This window comes from Sphaeramia orbicularis, chromosome 17 (genome assembly GCF_902148855.1).
Source record: "Sphaeramia orbicularis chromosome 17, fSphaOr1.1, whole genome shotgun sequence".
Taxonomy (NCBI): domain Eukaryota; kingdom Metazoa; phylum Chordata; class Actinopteri; order Kurtiformes; family Apogonidae; genus Sphaeramia; species Sphaeramia orbicularis.
This window is the reverse complement of record NC_043973.1, coordinates 14903114-14925799: the sequence shown is the minus strand read 5'-3', so window position 1 is coordinate 14925799 and position 22686 is coordinate 14903114. Positions and strand designations below refer to the sequence as shown.

Sequence of the window (22686 nt, the reverse complement as noted above, 5' to 3'; positions counted from 1 at the left end):
CATGTTTGGTGCAGCAGAGCTACACACTGGAGCATGCTTTCCACTATGTTTGGGCTTGGCTTTATATTGACTAAAGAGTGAACCAAGTCTTCATTTCTAATTAAGAAATGTGACCGCTGACTTTAACAATAGGATTTCCCATTGTAGTGTGAAATCCTCTGCTTGGCGTACTCACATTACTGTGTCTAGACCTTATGAATACAATGGAATATTATACACATCACAAACTACCCAGGCATGTCATTGTTCACTTACCTGCTAGAGTGCATCCCACATGGCCCACGGCCTGACCACATTGTCCTGGGTTTGATCCCCAGCCCAGGTCTTTTGCTGCATATCTTTCTTGTCTCTCTTTACTATACAATATCTCTAACAAAGACAAAAATGGCCAAAAATATCTACTGAAAAATTAAGGTGATGCATTTTTATTTTCAGTATATTATACACACACACACACACACACACAATAAGCATTAATATAAAGTCAAGAGTAACCAGCATGAACAAGTGTCTACACTGCTGCCCATAAAGTTGGAATAATGTTGTTTTCATTTTTTTTGGGCTGTTCTCTCTTTTTCTTACAGTGGATAATTTTTTGGGCTGTTCTCTCTTTTTTTATAGTGGATAATTTTTTGGGCTGTTCTCTCTTTTTTTCTTATAGTGGATAATTTTTTTGGGCTGTTCTCTTTTATTCTTAGAGTGGATAATTTTTTTGGGTTGTTCTCTCTTTTTTTTATAGTGGATAATTTTTTGGGCTGTTCTCTCTTTTTTCTTATAGTGGATAATTTTTTGGGGCTGTTCTCTTTTTTTCTCATAGTGGATAATTTTTTGGGCTGTTCTCTTTTTTTTATAGTGGATAATTTTTGGGCTAGTGGATAATTTTTTGGGCTGCTCTTTTTTTCTTATAGTGGATAACTTTTTTGGGCTGTTTTCTTTTTTTTCTTATAGTGGATAATTTTTGGGCTGTTCTCTCTTTTTTTCTTATAGTGGATAATTTTCTGTTCGCTCTTTTTTTCTTATAGTGGATAATTTTTTTGGGCTGTTCTCTCTTTTTTCTTATAGTGGATAATTTTTGGGGCTGTTCGCTCTTTTTTTCTTATTGTAGATCATTTTGGGGGGGGCTGTTCCCTTTTTTTCTTATAGTGGATAATTTTGTTTTTTTTTTTTGGGCTGTTCTCTTTTTTTTTTTTTTCTTATAGCGGATAATTTTTTTAGGCTGTTCTCTCTCTTTTTTTTCTTATAGTGGATAATTTTTGGGCTGTTCTCTCTTTTTTTCTTACAGTGGATAATTTTTGGGGGGCGTGTTCTCTTTTTTTCTTATAGTGGATAATTTTTTTGGACTGTTCTCTCTTTTTTCTTATAGTGGATAATTTTGGGGCTGTGTCTCTCTTTTTCTTATAGTGGATAATTTTTTGGACTGTTCTCTCTTTTTTTCTTATAGTGGATAATTTTTTTGGGCTGTTCTCTTTTTTCTTAAAGTGGATAATTTTTTTGGACTGTTCTCTCTTTTTTTCTTATAGTGGATAATTTTTTGGGGCTGTTCTCTTTTTTTCTTATAGTGGATAATTTTTTTTGGGCTGTTCTCTCTTTTTTTCTTACAGTGGATAATTTTGGGGGGGCGTGTTCTCTTTTTTTCTCATAGTGGATATTCTTTTGGGCTGTTCTCTTTTTTTTTTTTTTTTTTTTTTGTCTTAGAGTGGATCATTTTTTGGCCCGTTGCACCTCTGGGCCACCGTACTTTAAAGTAGTCAATACACTAAATACAGTAGGTGTACAAAAACAGACTGACCACAGTTTCATCAGATGGGTGGGGCTATTTTGACTTGGTTAACTGCCCCCCTAGCCCCCCACCCCCCGCTGCATCATCAGGTGATTTGGCTGGAGTACCCATCGTTTCAGGTCGGATGAGCATCCCGCCCCTGGGAGGAGGAGGAGGAGGAGGTGGGGGTGGTGGTGGGGGGTGTAGAGCAGTCATCATCAGCGGCTGTGAGGAGGTCCCTATCCAGGCTCCAGGGTGGGAGACCGCCACAGCTCAGTATGAAGTGGAGAAGCCGCTGTGGGGTTTTTATTTCCCGTCTTCAATAATGGATGAGCCGAATATTCTGAGACGCCGCGGTCTGCAGGTAAATAAGACTGAACACCACCCGGATGGGATGTCGCTGTTTCCAGGCAAAGTGGATGATAAGATGGTGATGAGCCGCTGGCGAGGATGAGAGGGATTTCTTGGAGGATGCGCTCTGGGTGGGATGCGCTCCTGTTGGATCTCCTATTAAACCCAATTATTTTAGAGGGATATTTACATTAGTGGTGTTAAAAAGCCAGGCTGTGCTCTTCAGAACAGCTAATCATCAGCATTTGGAGATGTTTATTACTCATTCATCATGTTCCACAGTGTCTGGTGGCCATTCATTAATTAGAACAAGACATGGCACTGTTATGACTTGTGGCAATTAAAGCCTGATGATGCAGATGATGAATGTAAACTCCTAAACACATCTGATCCTGCTTTCTTGTGTTTATTTTGGAGCTTTCCATTGGTGCTGTGGTGAAACTGGTTGCCTTGGTGATAGAGGCATAAAATCCAAGGAAATGATTGGCAGAGACATCCTTTTAATCTTCTTCTAGGTGCCATGTTGATGAGGAAAACGTCCAGAGTAGGAATAATGAAGTGGTTTTTTTTTGTTGTTGTTTTTGTCTCCCTCAGTTCATTCATGTGTATATTTTGTTTATTCTGCATAAAGCTGCTTTGTTTCCAGTCCTGCATTGCTTTTTTTTTTCTCCCCCCTAAAGGATGAGGTGCTGGTGTGTTTGTGTTAAAATCCACATAGATCCAGACTGGGTGTTTCCATTCAGTTACAGTAATGAGGGTTTTTCCACTTCATATTCATCTGCTATTGAAATGTTAAGTGTAGCCCTTGTATTCCACTAATGATCAATGCTTGATGTGTGAATAGATGCAGGCTTCCATTTGTGTCCCTGTTCAGTTAGATTGATCAGTGCTTGTCAACTATTCAATAAATTACCAAGTAACAGTATTTTGATAATGGATTAATCTGAGTAAAAGTCTGATTCCTGTCTCTGCGATGCAGATACTCTCATATCCACTTTGACAGTAAACTGAATGTCTTGGTTTTGTAAGACGCAAGACCATTGAGGCTTTTGGGAACATTTTTTGCCATTCGCTAACATTATCAATGGCCAAAAAACAAAACCTCCTATCTGCAAATTTTTAGATTTTGAGTTTTCACATTAAATGGTGAGAACAAGGATGATATTGTTAACACATAATATAGAAAGAGAGTCTGAGAAGAGTAGAATATGCTTGGATATCTTTAACAAAGACCATGCTATAGTAAAACTAAATGTTTTTTTTTGTTTGTTTCCTGAAAAAAGTTATTTTTTCAGATAGGAGGTTTTGTATTCTGGCCATTGTTATACAAATCAAATAAGTTAAGTAATTGAAATAATCAGTAGTATCATTAGTTGCAGCCCTTATTTCAATGCTATAGAAAAAGAGAGCACAATAAAAGTCTGTCTTCATAGAGGATTCTTGTGATTTCTGCAGCTGATGTTGACTAAAACATGATTATTTTAAAGCTGAGATTCCTGTGTATTGATATCTGTTTACTAGGTCAGAAAAAATTACCAAAATATTATTAAAATCAAAAAATGGTCTAGTCAAGTGTCGGGTAAGGAGCTCTTTTTTTTTTTGCTTAAGTGTTAAAACATAAGCTTATGAATGAAGCATTGTTGTGCTACAGAGATGCCCTGACCTACAAATCAGAACTGAGCATTCTTGTTTAGAGCAAAATCACATCATGATACATTTATGAATATATTTTCAGCAATAACAACAGCTGAAAATATATTCCACTTCATATTCATCTGCTATTGAAATGTTAAGTGTAGCCCTTGTATTCCACTAGTGATCAATGTGATGCTTGATGTATGAATAGATGCAGGCTTCCATTAGTGTCCCTGTTCAGTTAGATTGATCACTGCTTGTCAACTATTCAATAAATTACCAAGTAACAGTATTTTGATAATGGATTAATCTGAGTAAAAATCTGATTCCTGTCTCTGCGATGCAAATACTCTCTTATCCACTTTGACAGTAAATTGAATGTCTTGGTTTTGTAAGAGACAAGACAATTGAGGCTTTTGGGAACATTTTTTGCCATTCGCTAACATTATACAAATCAAATAAGTTAAGTTATTGAAATAATCAGACATATCATTAGTTGCAGCCCTTATTTTATTTCAATGCTATAGAAAAAGAGAGCACAATAAAAGTCTGTCTTCATAGAGGATTCTTGTGATTTCTGCAGCTGATGTTGACTAAAACATGATTAATTTAAAGCAACGATTCCTGTGTATTAACATCTGTTGACTAGGTTAGAAAAATTTACCAAAATATTATTAAAATCAAAAAAGGGTCAAGTCCAGTGTCGGGTAAGGAGCTGTATTTTTTGCTTAAGTGTTAAAACGTAAGCTTATGAATGAAGCATTGTTGTGCTACAGAGATGCCCTGACCTACAAATCAGAACTGAGCATTCTTGTTTAGAGCAAAATCACATCATGATACATTTATGAATATATTTTCAGCAATAGTTCTTCAAAAATGACCACTATGACTCACTAGACAAATGCACAATCTGTCAAATAATGACAGTATGATTTCTTTTTTGCCTGTACAGAGCTCTATTGTTGACCCACTTTGTCTTAAGTGTGACTGGCTGTGACTGAAAATCCAGCGTAGGGAGCTTCATAATGATTTAATGTATGGCATCATTCACTGTCCTTAAAACCTTGATTGGCAAGGGCGGGTGCCACAAGCTCCAACACACCAGCCACAGGCAAGCAAGGATTTATATCCTTATATTAAATGACTACAAACCCCACATGTCATGCAAGAAACTAGGCCATCTATACTGCAGCTAATGATATTTACACTGCACTGAGAGGAAGACAAGGGGCAGCGACAGCAAAGGGTGACATTCAAGGGTCTGTCAGGACAAAAAATAAATAAATACAGTGTCTTTATTTGTTGGTTTAATACACATTATACAAAATGTTTAATCAAAAGACATTCTTTTGATTTGTGACCGATAGAACTGCAACATCCAAAGATGTTCCCACAAAAAGCAATGTGCCTCTCCCAAAAAAACTGATAAGCAGTATTTATTTTACACAAATTCTTTATATTATAAATATTTGCTTAGTCTTTTATTCTCGAGCTAGTATTTTATTTTGTATTTTTTGGTTTTGGTCTTCTCTCTATAGCACTTTGAGATTCCATCGAATGAAAAGTACTTTATATATGCAATTTCTTATTCTTATTCTTATTTTTATTCTTATTCTTATTCTTATTCTTATTCTTATTCTTATTCTATTAAGATATACATATTCACCATTTAGCAGTAGCTTGTTAGCGTACATATTTACCAGTGTATCAGCTCTTTGTTAGTCCTTCTATAGTGCTTATTAATGCCATATTCTGCATGATATGTGTAACATCAAGACCACAGGTGTCAAACATGCAGCCCGGGGGCCAAATCTGGCCCGCCAAAGGATCCAATCCGGCCCATAGGATGGATTTGTGGAAAACAAAAATTACACTGAAGATATTAACAATCGAGGATGTCAAAATCATTTTAATTCAGATTCCACGTACAGACCAATTAGATCTCAAGTAGGTCAGACCAGTAAAATACTATCATATTAAACCTACAAATAATGAAAACAGCAAATTTTATCTTTGTTTTAGTGTAAAAAAGTAAAATTACATGAAAATGTTTATATTAAAAAACTGTTATTTTACAAAAAATGTGAAAAACCTGAAATGTCTTAAGATAAGTAAATGCAATTTTACCAATATTTTGCCTGTTATTAAATGTTTTGTGCATTTGTAATTGTAATGTAAGTTGTAATGCACATGTGTAAAGGATAATCTAATAATCTGAGGCATAATATTGTTAAAATTGCACTTGTTTTTCTTAGGACGTTTCCAGTAGTTCATGTTATTCAAATTTTTGTAGATGTAAACATTATCATGATTTAATTTGACGTTTTTCACTGTTATTATTTTACTGGTCCAGCCCACTTGAGATCATATTGGGCTGAATGTGGCCCCCGAACTAAAATGAGTTTGACATCCCTGATCTAGACCATTAACTAACAGGTTTCCTCAATAACATCCTATTCTCCCTCCTATTAAGGAAGAATGATTATTTTTGTGATGCTACTGTCTTATATGCCCCTATAGTACCACTGTTTGATGCACAGGGTACATGACACAGGTCAGTCTAAGTCCTTAGACATCAGAAACTGACAACAGGGTCAGATGCAAAACTTTGGTACAACATGGATGTGGTTGTTATGGTGGAATGCTCAAATCTACATATCTATATCATAATACTGGAAGGTCGCAGACCGTCTGTGTGTGTGTGTGTGTGTGTGTGTGTGTGTGTGTGTGTGTGTGTGTGTGTGTAGGTGTGTGTGTGTGTGTTGGCACAATTCTGACAAACTGAAACATTTTACCTGGCCAATTTGGTACCTACAGTTGAGGAATAGTCCCGTCTCCACATTAACCCTTTTGTGCATGAATTATAAGAGCTTTAATCAAGATTTTTTTTTTCCCTGAGTGTTTTTATTCTTCTAGGCATTAAAAAAACAATGCAATTAAAACATTTTTTGTGAACCTGTTTTTCATGGAGATGCAAACATGTCCACCCAGCTGGAAACCATGTGTTTAATTTTTGAAGTAAAGAAACATATTTACTGTTATAGTATGTGAAAACTATGAAATGAAAACATTTTTAATGCAGCTAATCTGATGTTTTCTCACATTTTAACAGATAATTTGCAAAAAAAACCCAAAACTTTTTGTATAAAAACCAAACTCTTAATTACAGTCTAATAATAATAATAACAAAAGCAATCAATTTCCACCCAAACATGTTAGTGCAGATCAGGTTTATGAAGAACAGCAAAGTTAACGTATGAATTACAGTTGAGATGATGCATGAGCGTCCACTGTGTTGGCTGATATGGAACTAAAACAACAAAATCCATGAATATACAAGAGAACAGCTGGAGAATAGCTGTCCAGTGGAATGACCACTATGCATGAAAGGGTTAAAAATCTCGGCAAATTGATAGGACCAATATTTTCTGAGATATTAGTCATTTTGGAATACAATTGCTTTATAATCACGGAAGTGCAGTACCACTCTGCATGATGGGAAATGAAGTTAAAAACAGGAGCACTGTATTTACTCTTGCTGTCCTCACATTTTGGTATTAACATTGGCGCCTGCAGCCATACAGCCTGTACGTACTGAGTGACATTTGAGAGAGAGAGAGAGAGAGAGAGAGAGAGAGAGAGGGAGAGAGATAGGTAAGGTACATCCTGGTACTTACAGAAAACTCCCACCACCACATCTACATCTACCACATCTACATCCCATGGTTCCCCTCAGGTCACATACTTGTATAAAGTACATTTTGTAACCCTGAAATATTGCTCGTCTCACCAGGGCTGTGGGTAAGGTGGGTTACAATGGTATTCTTGGTGCTGATATGTTTTGCTATCTTCCGTGCTAATAATCACCAAACGGCAGGACAGTTTCAGCCAGCTTCATTGTCCGCAGCTCAGCACAATGTACACAGAACGTGCTCCACTACGGACATAACTCTCGTGTCACGCCAAAACAGGTCGTACCACACACAATAGGCAGGAACCAAAATATTAAGAAAGGCAAGAAGAAACATAATAAAAGACTATATAAATTGGCCCTGCAATGAACTGGCAACTTGTCCAAGGTGTACCCCACCTGCACCCCTATGTAGCTGGGATAGGCTCCAAAGTGACCCCTGTGACCCTAGTGAGGATAAAGCGGGTTCAGAAAATGAATGAATAACATGAATTGACTAAATAATTCATGAAATAATATGTAAATTACAACATAAACAAATGTCAATAATAATAAACAAAAATTAATCATTTGGAAATAAAATAATATTCAAATAAAATGTTACAATTTTTTCTGTTTTCTGACTTTTGTTTTACTTACTTCCCTATACTTTTTCCAACCCTAACTAACTTTGTTCTATGTATACGCCTAATCAAACTGTAATTATGCATTGTCTGGACGTCTTGTTGACTAGCCTATGTGTTGAAAAATGACACCTATTCTGTGTGTGAAAAGTTACACCTACCCTGCTTGCTGCAAAATGGTGCTATAAGGGTGCCTTAATGCCACTCTGTCACCATGTGTATGTCTGAGCCAAGCCTATTAACCCATGATGAACTTCCTTATTTACTGTGTGCAAGAGGGAATTAAGATGTTACTGAGGGAAAACTGTTAGTTAATAGAGTAGAGACTAAATCAAATTGGAATACTGTCCAACAGAGTATGGCATTAATAAGTGCATTATAATAACTAATAAAGAGTCTGTCTATATATTATTATGCCGCTAATAGGCAAGTTAATGATGAACATGTGCAACTCTTCATAATACTTAATGAATTTTCTCTGTTTTCCATTTTAGAAAGAACTGAGTCTTCCACGCAGAGGAAATGTGTAAGTACCATCATTTGTCTTAGTCTGTGCTGTTTTTTCTGTGCCTAAACCAGACCATCTGGGTGCCTGTCACTTGTCAAGTTCATTATGAAAGAATGACATATCTTTCATAACAGTATATATTTACGTGATCCTCTCCTGAAAGGCAAGAACTTCAAAACCTGCTTCTGAGGATCACCTGTAATTTAAAGCAGTCTCACCGCTCAGACAGGTTTTATGTTTATGTGGGAAAGGAGGGAAATGGTGCAAAAGAAAAACAGACTCAATTCAGCCTCCAGTTCATGGATTTCTTAGAATGACTAGTCTAAATCAGTGTTCATTCTTTAACTATGAGTATACAAAAATATCTAATACCACAGTTAGTCCTGTTGCTCTTTGAAAAAAGCTACATAAAACTAAGACACAGTATTAAGACACTATATACTTGTTTTTTGGTCTGACAACATATTTCTTTTTACCAGGTAGGCTGTATTTTAGACCATTTCACTAGTTTCAAGTATTTTTTCTACATTATTATGAAAAGGTATTAAAACATGTTATTGGGAATTTATTAATGGTACTCTGGGGGCACTATAAAGGGGTGTAAATGTGACAAATTTATAGGGCCCAGCATTTCCAGGTTGGCCAGTTAGAAGTGGTGAAAATTTCGTGTAAGCTCCACAGTAAAAGAGAGGTTTAGAAGCCGGGAGTCGGACGTCCAAAGGTAAGTTTAACTTTCATTGTCACGCCAGTTGCGGTTGTTACAGCATGTAAGAAACACACCCCTATACCTCCAGTCCCTACCCGACGACGACAGATTTACAGATAATTTCTTTTCTGAAGGGCCCATAATGTTTACCTTCCATGTAGTCCACAGTTGGCCCCAGCTGGTGCTTAATAACATAATGCTTGATTCAGAATTAACAGAAATGTAATGCTGTTTGATCACCATTGGACACTTTGGCAAAATCTAAATTTCTTATCTCAAGCGCCACTTCCCTGTACAACAAATTATGATTTGTTGTGTCAATCTTACACCACAGCCCAACAGTCCTTAACTAAGTCAGGTAGTTGTTTTAAGAAGAAAACATTTACTGAAAAACACTATGTATAAATTGTTTCTCTATATGTAGAAAAAATGCTTAAATAGAGTCAAAATAAGACTATATATTTTGGTATTATATCTTAAAACTGTATTTTGCCACCAAATACAAGTTTTATTAATTTGAAAGGAAAGTAATAGTCACACAAAAGAATGTTATCAATATGAGACTGAAAAATTTCAAATACTTTGCAATAACTCCTCATTTGTATTTTAGTCTTTCCATATTTTTGCATTTATGGTTTTAGTGCCCATGCTGGTTCTATTCCATGAAAAACCCCTTGCATTTAAACTAACGTACTTATCTGTAGCTACACAAGTTTGAGATACATGTGCATTTTTCAATCCTTGATATTTGTTCTCTTATGAAAAGAACAACAAAAAAAAAAGGTGTTCTGTTGGTGTGTAATTTTGGTGATTTTGAAGTGATATTTCTGTTATTATTTTTTCCTGCTCATGAGAGCTGTGTTTTTTCATTACTTTATCAAAACTCTATGTGAGCAAGCAAGCTGAGCAAGCTTCTCCGGGTAACAGCTTAATGATTTTTTTTTGTCTCTCCCCTGCCAAGGTTTCAAGTGATACTGTTTGACAATTAGTTGAATTTTACCTAGCTGAACCATCATGGCTCATCAATAGGAGAGTGACGGACGTGATCAAGGGTGACAGAGGTCATTTAGTTAATGTGTTTCAGTCATGTCTCTTACTTAGTATAACCTGCTGAGGGGCTTTCCCATGCCTTTAGGGAAGAGATTAAGCTGCAATAGATTAGCGTCGGTGACTCATAGTCACAAGCAAATAAGCATCACAGAAAACAGCAGACAACAGGTGACTGATTTATAGGTGATTTATGAAATAGAAAACATTGTTTGTGCCAGTTTTTAGGGGCTGCACCCTGTACAGACAAAATACAGGTTATAATACGAAAATATGCTAAATGGATCACCATGTTCAGTAGATTATTATAGTACTTTTAACCCATAGAGACCCAAACATCCCCCAGCAACCAAAACCATCTCCTGATCTAAACTGTTTAATACCTGTTGATCCACTAATCCTATCAATCCATGTAAATAGTTGTTCTAAAATACAGTAATTTATCTTTTCATGGTATTCAGATATGACACATTTGGACATTCAGTTCACATTCACTCCATACTGAACACTGAAACACCGTCATCTTCTACAACATTGATTCACCAGTAAAACCCATGGAGTTGGATCAATGACGGCAGATGGAAAAGCTTGGTTTAAGTTCACTTAATGATACATTTGCTGAAAAGGTCACTTTATTCAGTTTTCTCTGTTTTGATATGATAACCTTCAAATTTACTCTTGAGTTTTCATGAACATCAATGAATTAAATATAGGAAATTAAATACAGGAAAATATATGATTTACAGTGAAAAATGCAAAACATTGAGGATAACATTAGAATAAATGGTGATAAATTGCTTAAGAAAGGTTAAATAGAGAGAAAAAAATCATTTGGGAACTGCCACAGATGTAGCTCTGGGTCTTTATGGGTTAATGCAAAAAATATTTTTGTCTAGGACAACATTACTCATACATTTTTATCAAGGGTTGTAATGTGCTTGTAATAAAGTTCAGTGATTTATTTGTTGCCTCTAATACTTACTTAAATCTTTAATTAAATGCAATACTTTCAATGACAATGACAATTGTGATTATATGATAATAGAGCAATACATTAGTATGTACTAGTGGCAAATTACTGTAGTGATCATGTTTGAACAGATGGGACCAGTTCAGTTGTGGAATGTAACTAAGTACTTTTACTCAATTACTTATTTATACTTCTACTCCAGTGTGTCTGGATTATACAAATATTATATATTATATAATATATAATATTATATATCATGTCTAACAGCTTTAGTTTCACGATAACATTTTTTCATCCCCTTCTTATCCAGTGAAAGCCACTTTTCCAAATATCTTGTGATTTTAAGTGTTTGTGATAAACTGAAGTGTTCCTGCACAGGTTGACCTTAAAATTCTCTTCTTCCTTAGGCTACATAAATTCTTTAAAAGCCCTCTAGGATTCCTGGAAAAAGCATTGTCACAAAGCTGAAAATATGACCATTTCAGCTTGTATTTTGGTAGTTCTCATAGTTCTTACAGGACAGCGATGCCACAAACATATGATGATATTATGGAATATGATGAATTGCTTCAGATTAAACCACCCAACAATATATAAAGTACTTAACATTACCTCAACATTAAACCTCTACAGGGTTAAAATACAGTGTACAGATTAATGCAGCAGCAACATGGATCCAAAAATATCTTATATAATCGTAAAACACTGATGGGATTATTTCACTGCATATGTTCTTTATGTATTGTACATTGGACAAAATGTACTAGTACATTTTGCATTACAGGTGCACACTTTTACTCAGGTAAACATTTTAATATGTACTGCAGCATTTTCACAGTATGGTATTAGTAGTTTTCACTTGAGTACAAAATCTGAATACTTCTTACATTACTGCATGGTATATTTCTTGATAATAGCCTGAGGATCTCAGTATTGCCTGATGACAAATGCAGCATTCACGGCTACTCGTAAACTGTAAAACTAAAAGTAACGTGTTTTAAAATAACTATTTGTCTAGTTAAATGTATGTTTCAAAGCATGAATATGTAGGTATAACTAACTCCCCATTTATGTTCAAACATTTTTTTATATTTGTTCGGTTTTATTTGTTATTTGTGATGTGTCATTACTGTTCATGTTCGAATAACATATTTCCTATGTTCATGAAGGCATCATTGATGTCCCTCCCAACTCCCCTCCGTCGCGCGGTGACGCGGCTGCGCGGTGCGGTTCTGTGGCGGTGCTGCTGGAAAGTTTGTATCACTCTTCATATTTTGGCGAAGATACTACTCGATAATGTCACAAACTGCGGACAGTAGAATATTTCGGAAATATTCTCTATGTCTACAGCAATGAGAAGAATGGACATGGCCGTTACAGTTGTCGCCTATGAGCACCGAGCTGCCGCGCCGTGGGTCTGGGGTCAGTTTGCACCAAAGCTGAATGGAGTTCCAGCCGTCGGACACTGCGTACTGGCCTAACTACCCCCAATAACAAACCCACCGGAGGACTCTCAAACATTATGCTCTCCCTTTAGAGGATAATTCACGGATCTGGATTGGATTTATCGGCACCACCACCACCAACATGTCTGACCAGAATTACTACTGGACCGTACTGCCGAGCTACAAAACTAGTTTTGTGACCGGGGCTATGATGAAACGGTCAAAGAGGTAAAAGCCGTTACGTTTTTTTTTTCTCCTTTAGCATAAATATAATAATAAATGTCTAGCAGCCTCTGTGACAGACAGAAGCGACGCGGTCTTATTTGAGCTCCCGCATAGCCAAACCGTCTGTTCTGTGTGTAGTTGTCATCTGGTCCCTGCTGAGCTCACATCCACTGCATAAAAAAAAACAGCAATTTGTTGAACTTTATGTTGAGCTATTTGTTAGAAACGCGCAAGCGCAATCACCGCTTTGTTTATAACCTTATCAGTGCACGTCTCAGTTCAATAATACCATTGTTGTGTGCCTGATAGCTTACAGTAACCTTACTGTACTGTATGTGTCGCTTACATCCGCCCTAGTTTTTGTTTCCGACGGAGAAACGTGGCCATTGTAGAGTGTTGTGTGTGTGGGCAGACTGCATTGTCTGCTACCAGCTGTCGCATGAAACGACACTATAATCTCGCTGCTGATCAATACACTGATGTGGTGTCGGAGCTGCACTGTGCTATAAGCCTATGTGTTTTATCTGGCATAAATGGAAATGGACTCGGCTTTCACACACAGCAGTTGTATTCACCTTTCATCCTCAGGCAGACTCGGAGACTTGCAGTGATCTTATCATACTTTATGACAATATTACCTCCATGGGTATCATCTAGTACATCTGTTATAAGCTGTGGTTTGCTGTGGATACATTCAGGGGTTGCCTTCAGTGGCTACAACTGCAGAATCTATCACTAACCCGTAAAGATAATGAAGAAAACATGTGCCCCCTCTTTAAATACTGCTTTCCCCAGGACTCTGCAGTATTACCTTAGAGGTCATTTCAACAACACTTACAATCATCTAGCACATTTTCTCTTATAGTATTTCCCTAAATCACCACATACAAACCCTATTTCTTATATACTGAATCATGTACTTCACTGACAAATTAAAGTTTCATGTGATCATTTGTTTATTTTCCCCTGTAGGTCAAAGAATACAAAAACCAAACATATAAAACCATTAACAGTATTATTTTTTGCATTGTAGCAGCAAATAGAAATGAATTCTGACCTAACATAAATGTTGGTGAACAAAATATGGAACTCTTTTGTTTTGAAACTAGAGCAACCAAATAAGGCTGTCAGTGTAATTAAATCAAATATAAAAAGTAAACACCTACATAAAACATCCTAAAAAAAGAGATTAGGCAACAGAGCTTACCTTGAGTTGCGTTGATGGTAAGAAAGATGCAAGACAGTGATGTTTGATAGGGCTGAATATCACCACTGATTTCTAAATTCCCAGAGTAATGCGATTTCTCATTCAGTTTGATTCAGTATTGATTTGCTTGGAAAGTTTCCAGGTAGAATGTCAGTTTAGCTTGGATATGAAAGAGGTTCTCTGAAAAATAATTCTGTTAATTGTACACAGAACCCCCTTACCTGGTGCATCATTGAAAATATTAATATTTACATGTGAAGTGGTGACCCTTTTTTGTGTTTTCTTTCATTCATAAGTGGGTTAAAGTTCAAGCTATACAAAAGGCCTATATTGAAAAATTAATTTCTTTTTTTGTAACCCAGTATTAATCTTTGAGTCTGTTGTTGGACCCAGTCTGAGGCATGATTTGCAAAGAATTGTCAAAGACTCTTCACTAAGACCATGTCCATGAGACGGAAGTAACGCCTTGTTTTGTCTCAGCTGTTCACAGTTTGTTTCCTGTTCAGAATTATCACGCTGTGTATCATATTAATTCTCCTCGTGTTTATTTTGTTAAGTTCATACCAATTTCCTATTTCCATCTGTGTTGTTTGTAAGAAGGCAAAGCCAAATGATGATTACACAATGTACCAAAAAGAAAAACAAGTCAGCACTGCTCTGTGATGACTACTCTGCTGTGATTTTGGATGGGAGGAATTAGGTTAATATACAGGATGATTCACCATGACACCTGTCAGTATTCATAATAGGTCATGGTATTAATAATACATGTTGCTTCCTCTAATATGTGGGGGCTCATCTGTGAAGAAAGAAGAGAGATGGTGTCTAGAGGGGATCCAGATTACAGGAGGATAAACAGAGCATTAAACAAGCTAAATTATAACTCTAGGGAATTAACATGACTAACAACGTACGCATATTAACATTTTATTTACAAATAAAACTGAATAGCAAGGTAATAAACATTTCACGGCTCTACTTTTCTAAACACATGTAATATAGGCTTCCTACATGCTGCTAATTACATTCTGTGGAATATCAATACTCTCTTTCTATATAGGTTGGCATCAGTCATGTTACCCATTTAACACAGCGTAGCAGACTGAATAAATGCAGCCCTTCACTATGAGCAGACATGTGAAACATTCAGGCCTGCCTCTCAGTGACCCATATTCATCATGCTACATAGCTGCATGCAGACCCTACAAATCACTACTCTTAGTCGGAAACATGACTAGCCTTTATCGCTGCTAACTGCTGATAAAACTCTCACGTGGCCATGATGTGATACAGCACTGCTTTCATGCCATTTGTTGCCCCATAGTGAGAAAAGAGTGTTTATTTTTTGATAAGAGTAAAATGGAGTATTGCTAAAATGTCTGAATGAACCTGGTGCTCTGTCGTAGATGTTTTGAAACTCCTATTCAAGGCTCTTAATGGTTCTTCCCTTTCTCTGATGCTGTGCCATCCCTGCCACTTTGAGTCTTTTTGGGTTGGGGGCCATATACTGTGTGAATCTGTCTCAGCACCGACCCAGAAACGTCAGGCTGTGTTGTCGTCTTAGTCGTTCAATTATTTTAGGTCACTGCAGAAGGGAAAGGGAGAGACTGCATCAATATCACTAGGAGGAAACAGAGAGCATGATGGGATCACACCCAGATTTCTTCTGGGAATGTGGAAATACATGAAAGTGGAGCCTCAATCCATATCTGAATGAAGCTTTAGTTTGAGTACAGTGGGCACCTAAGACCTGGAGGCATATACAAGCAAACATCCAGGAAGTGGACTGAAAAACACTTAAAACTAATGCATCATAATGGACTTGAGTCATTCTAAGAGAAACATGACTTAGTCAGCCTTAAAACTTCTTTTTGACTTCTCAAAGAAAACATTTATCCCCATTTTAAAGATGTCACTCATCTTTTTGTCAGATCTGCTGACATTAAACAGCCCGTGGACTTAAAAGTACTTGAATCGTGCTTTCTCTACTCAGAATTAGTTTACTCTAGGTCATCTTTGGAATGATTTTAGATTAGACATCTGGAAAATCTGGAAATAGCTCTCATGCTATGATAATAAAGGTATTTTAGAAGAGTGTAGCTTTGAGATTTCTTGGATTTTTGTCTATACACATACCACCTAAAGACCACCACAAACCAACTTGCTTTGAGTACAAGAAGCTCCTACCCAATGATTTGTTCAACAGAGTACCTTGACTTTTTGATATTCTGCTCAAGGACTAAACTGTTCTTTTCACTTTCTCTAAATGTTCTGATCTGTTCACATCTGGGCTACTGGAATTCATGAACATTTCTGTTTGAATTGACTATATCAGGACTGCTTAGTAATGTATTTAATGTATAACTGCTATAATGGCTATGTTTTCTCTTGGGTTTAATAAAGTCTACTAAGTAACTACACACTAACATTCTATTAATTCATGGTATCAAAACATCGAGAATAAATGTTGATAGTAAAATCTTTGCCAAAATATTAGCGTGTCGATTAGAAACAGTTCTACCCACAGTTGTGTCTGATGATCAGACTGGATTTATTAAAAATCGCTATTCATTCCATAATATTCGAAGACTTCTTAACATTCTTCACAGCCCCACTCCACCCAATATCCCAGAAGTGATTTTGTCACTAGATGCTGAGAAAGCATTTGATCGGGTGGAGTGGGACTACCTTTTCTACACTTTAAAAAAATTCGGCTTTGGTGAAAAATTTATATCGTGGATTAATATTTTATACACTTCACCTGTTGCAGCAGTTCGTACAAATGATAACCTTTCATCCTTTTTCCACTTAGGCGTGGAACCAGGCAAGGCTGCCCTCTCTCCCCATTATTGTTTGCATTAGCAATTGAACCCCTGGCAGCTGCAGTACGTAATGATGTCACAATTAGAGGTATACTAAGAGAAGACTCTGAACATAAAGTGTCACTGTATGCGGACGACTCTTTTGTATGTGTCTGACCCATTAAAAAGTCTACCGCAACTGCTTACTCTTCTGAACGCTTTTGGGAAAATATCGGGCTATAAAGTAAATATGCAGAAGAGTGAGCTTATGCCTATTAATTCTGTAGCCAAACAAATTGAGTTAAGTTCTTTGCCATTTAAATTGAGTAAAGACAAATTCAAATACCTAGGAGTGTGGATTACTAACAGTTATAAACACCTGTATAAAACAAATTTCCCTCCATTAGTAGATTCAATAAAACAAGATTTTCAGCGCTGGAACACACTACCGATATCCTTAGGGGGCAGAATAAATATAATAAAGATGAATATATTACCCAGATTTCTGTATCTTTTTCAATCTTTACCCATTTTTTTGACAAAATCATTTTTTTCACTTTTAGACAAATTAATATCATCATTCATATGGAACGGAAAAACTGCGCGCATTCGGAAGAATATTTTACAAAGAAACATGGAACATGGGGGTTTGTCATTACCAAACTTTCAGTATTACTATTGGGCAGCCAATGCACACGTGTTGTTGTATTGGCTTAAGATTCCTCTTAACAACTGCCCTAAATGGTTGAGTCTTGAGAACGTATCATGCAGATCTGGTTCTTTATGCTCTTTGCTTTGCTTGAAATTACCTCTGTCTCGACCTATCTCTGAACTGTCTTTAAACCCAGTGATCAAACATTCATTTAAAATATGGATGCAGTTCAGAAGAAGTCTATCATTGAATGATTTATCAGTCTATTCGCCTATTGTAAAAAATGTTATGTTTATTCCATCTGTCATTGATCATTCTTTTGATATTTGGGCAGCAAAAGGACTGAGAACACTGAAGGACATGTATGTTGATGGACTTTTTGCCTCATTTCAGCAAGTAAAAGCCAAGTTTCAAATTCCAGACTCTCACTTCTTCAAGTATCTCCAGGTCCGCAGTTTTGTATCTTCTTCGATCAGCTGCTTCCCTTCCCAGCCACCTGACTCACTTCTCGAAACTATTCTGGACATAAATCCACATTCCAAGGGGACAATTGGCAAAATATACACTGTAATCAATTCCTCAAATTTGGAACCCTTGATATGTGTTAAAAGAAAATGGGAGAAAGAACTGGCCACAGAATTTTCTGAAGATGTATGGCAATCTATACTTCACAACATTCATTCATCCTCAATCTGTTTAAGACATAGAGTAATTCAATTCAAAGTGGTTCACAGACTGCATTGGTCGAAAGTGAAGTTGACAAAAATTAAATCGGATTTGAATCCTACTTGTGATCGTTGTGAAGCTGAACCGGCCACACTGTCTCATATGTTCTGGTTTTGTTCAAAACTGAAAAACTTTTGGCAGTCTATATTTAAATTTCTTTCTGATGTAACAAGGTCTCATATTGAACCTGAGGCAACAATTGCAATATTTGGCATTACATCACATTCTTTTTATTTTAGCCAAAAATCTAAAAATCTAATTGCCTTCACCACTCTTCTAGCTCGTAGACTAATACTACTACAATGGAAAGATAAACACCCTCCAACATTCAAATCTTGGTTTCTAGATCTTTTACATCATTTAACACTGGAAAAAATCAGATATTCTATAAGAGGATGTGCCAATAAGTTTTTTAGTACCTGGCAACCTGTTCTGAATTACATAAAAAAGGTAGATCCCTCACTTATTTTACAATAGTCTTATTAAGTTTGTGACTAATATCTGTATTCGTTATTTATTTAGCATTTTTTATTGTCAATTATCCCTTTTTTTTTTTTTTTTTTTTTTTTTGGGGTGCAACAGGGTGGGAATGTTCGTGGGTTTGGGTTTAAACACAAAAAAGAACAATGACTGTATTACATTTTCTCTGTGACTTGATATGTAATAAAAAACACTTTGGAAAAAAAAAACAAAACATCGAGAATAGATGTGTAAAGACATTGTCATTCTTAAATCATAACATCCTGTAAAAAGTATTTTAAGACATTGCATTTAGGTGAGAAAACACAGAACTCCCAATGTATCGATCAGTTATGGAACTGCTGTTCATGTGTGAATAATGCGCTGTCCATGATGATGCCGCTTTAATGGTGTGGACAGTATGTTGGACAGAAATGCTATAGGAGTCACTGTGTCCTGTTGATCCTTTGTATCATTGTGTAACAGTCAAGGTTGTTTGACACAATCATTGTAAAGGTAACAGTGATATAAGCACTGATCATCAGTGATACTTTAGAGTAATGCTAGACTATAAGGTAGCACAGGGGATATATTGAATATACTCAATATAGTATGGCTTTTTCCACAAGGGATGTACATTCTAGTAAAAAATAATTTGTCCTATACGTTAAAAGGTATTGTACAGAAAACGTTGTATCATGGGCTAGTGAGTGTATATAAGTTTGTTTAAAGTAACCTGTGTCAGTACTGAAAATGTTCTGTTAGTCGACTCTAACCTGCATGAGTTTCTCTTACTGGCACTGTTAAAAGAATGTTTTTGCAACATCTTATGTCTTTGGAAAAAATATACATATAGAAATGTTAGTGTGAACACATGAGTCCAATGTAACGCACTTTACACACTTTCACTGTGCGTCTATGTTTTTATATTTACAGACATACATGTTTGTAGCTACATGTTTGTGTGTACATATAAACACCATTACCAGTATTATTACAGTTATCAGTGGTTTCCTTGTTATGATCAACATACCGGGTTCAGAGGTTGGCCATATTTGATTGAATGTGACTGATAAAGAAGAGATTAACCGCACAGGCTCAGTTTTCATGTTTGTAAATGCATTGCATAATGTTTTTTGCTTTCTGTTTGTTTTCCTCCTCTCATAGCTCCCGTAACAACAAGAGAAGGAGTTTAGCGGTCGGGACCCCTTCGCCCACACTCTCACGACCGCTTTCACCTCTCCCACTTGCAACAGGTACTTGTGTGTTGCATGTCTGCTCTGCTAAATCTGATAGCTGTTTAGCAAATAGACTGGAGGATTATTAAAGTACAGATATGGCGAGTAATAAAGAGAAGAGACACGAAAATTATGACATGATGGCAGGAGGATACATCAGCTTTTTGGTGCTATAGGCCTTGCATGCACTTTGATGCTCTATGTCACAAGATTTAGCATTAATTCCCTTCTGGCATTTGTGGTAAATTTTTTTTTCTGATAAATGTGCCTACAGTATACAGTCATAAGAGATTCAACAGTTCTCCTCCGCGGTGACTCTTTTTAAAGATGCTTTTCGGGCAGGTTCCTAGAGGCTACCAGTACTTCATCCAGATGCTTTGTTTGATATATGGAAAGTCTTTCATTCGCTGAGTCTGTTTTAGAGTGATTAAGGGCGTGGCAGTGCTTTGCCTGCAGGGGCTGGCATCAAATCCCTCTAGTGACCCTTTCAAGAGTAATGTGGCGATCAACAACACGACTCGACTGAAACTCAAATTCTTCTTTAAGGCACAGAGGAGTCCTGTTCTTCTGTGGGTGTGTTACTGTAATGAAAAGAGTCAGTGGTTTCAGACTATAAACTGAAGTAAAATGCAAATTTCACTCTGAGATACTCTTTCACCTCTGTTTTTAACCCATCAAGTGAAATGAGGATTACGTCAGTGGCAAAACAACTTGAATGTTTTTTCCAGTTTTTAATGATTTCTGCTGTGAGTAATTGCTTTCTTTTTTTCCTTAGCTGGCAGCAGCCCTTCAGAAAGCCCCAGAAATGTGTCTGCCAGCACCTCTGCCAACTTCCAGTTTGCCCGCAGGTACGAGTTATCTCAGATGGTTTTTGGTAAAATGCCCAAGCTCACCCATAGTAGTAATACAGAGATGTTTTCGTAATGCGCTCTTTGGAATATTGGTACAATGTTCTTTTATATGCAGTACACATGCCTCACAAATTCAGATAAATATTAGAAAAGATTTGAGGGAGTAAAACCCAAGTACTTCATTTCTGACCAATGCAGAAGTATTTATAACTGTTTTAAGGATTCGGTTGCTTCTGTAAGAACTCTTCAACAAAGTCTGAATTTTATACCTTAAAGAGGTCATATTTTGCTAAACCCACTTTTATTAGTCTTTGGTTCATTTATTTGTGTATGTGGACCCTAATAGTTCAAAAAGTTTGAATTTGAACCCTCCAGGTGCTGCAAAGCTATCTTTACTTTAATTTGGCAAAAATTTAGTGGATTTCTAGAACCTGTTTTAATTCCTGCTTAATTTGTTACATCTATAATTAGTTACATCACAACATTTGCACATATAAGGTCAAGACTCCGATGAGCATTTCTCCAAATATGCCATAATTGTTGTCAGCAGCCGCGGTTGTATTCCATACTGAAAATATGTCCAAACTCCAGCTGATTACGTAAAATGTTCAGTTGTTGGTTGTATTAACGAACATAATGTTTAATTAATGAAGATTTCAGACCAAAGCGTAGCATTTACAGTTTATGTAGACCTAGGGATGTAATGATTACCGGTATAACGATAAACCGCGGTAAAATTGCCGACGGTTAGTATTACCGTTTAAATTCTAATTATGATAATCGTGTTTGATTACTGCACTTTAGGGGGAGAAAACCCTATGTAAAGATTCACTTTTATGTCAAATATTTGAGTATAGTTTTAATTTATTACAATTTTGATTTTCGATACCTAATATTTGGAACCAATATTCACTTTGAAGTCTTTGAAAAGGTCCATTAAGGCATCTTTGTGTTATTTATGCAATAAATTATATACATTTTTTAAATCAGATTTTATATTTTTTTGTGTTTTCTGGTCTTTTATATTTTTATATTAGGTTAAAGTGAAAAAATAATAGACAGATGAGATAGATGAAGTTGTGCTGAAAAAACAGATACCAAACATGGGTATAGTAAACATTTGTTTATATAGTATATAAAGGCAAAATCAAAGTACTGAAAAATGGACAAAATAGGCTCAGACCACTAAGGGTTAATATTTGAATATTTCTGCCAACAGAAGGTACATAAGGTGCCTATTATTTAATTTTTTAAATTTTTAAATTTTTTTTTTTCCAAAATACAAACTTTGTTAAATTATTTCAGTGTGTGTATCAGTACTTTTTGAACATTTTGCGCACAATTTCAATAATACTGAGGCGATAATAATGATAATCTGATAATTTTGGTCACAATAACGGTGATATGAAATTTTCATATCATTACATCCCTATGTAGACTATAGGGAAATGTTTAAAATGCATAATTCCAATTTAAAAAAAAAAAGCAAAATATCACTCTTTAAACATCATATTGGCAAGTTTTAAAAAGGATGCAATTTCTTTTACCAAGCTGCATGAACTCCAGTTTTCACTTACAAATGTGTGTTTTGGGAAACAATGGCACTAATCTCACTGTAACAAAGCCAACATAGAACCAATCACTACTCATACAAACTGAGGCCTGTGTTGCAATGTTGCTGTTGAACAGGTATTCTGGAATTTAAATAAGAGGCAAACATCAAGCTGCAGTCAGACGCCACCAGAATATCCTCCCCACCAAACAATAGTTGTCTGTATTCCTCATTGGGAGC

At 36.2% G+C, this 22686-nt stretch overlaps 1 protein-coding gene across 3 annotated transcripts in view; it reads left to right on the top strand.

Moving 5' to 3' along the window:
* Positions 1–1984: 1984 nt before the first annotated feature.
* mast3a (microtubule associated serine/threonine kinase 3a) overlaps positions 1985–22686 on the top strand; it is a 49613-nt gene continuing 28911 nt past the window's right edge. For 2 of the 3 annotated variants that reach the window (XM_030160131.1, XM_030160129.1), the window contains exons 1-3: positions 12517–12963; positions 19973–20061; positions 20819–20891. In XM_030160131.1, coding sequence (XP_030015991.1) covers positions 12878–12963; positions 19973–20061; positions 20819–20891 — 248 coding nt within the window. In that variant the 5' untranslated portion in view covers positions 12517–12877. Of the gene's footprint in view, positions 2124–8553; positions 8586–12516; positions 12964–19972; positions 20062–20818; positions 20892–22686 lie in introns of those variants that run through there. The other variant, XM_030160130.1, reaches the window with a different exon arrangement.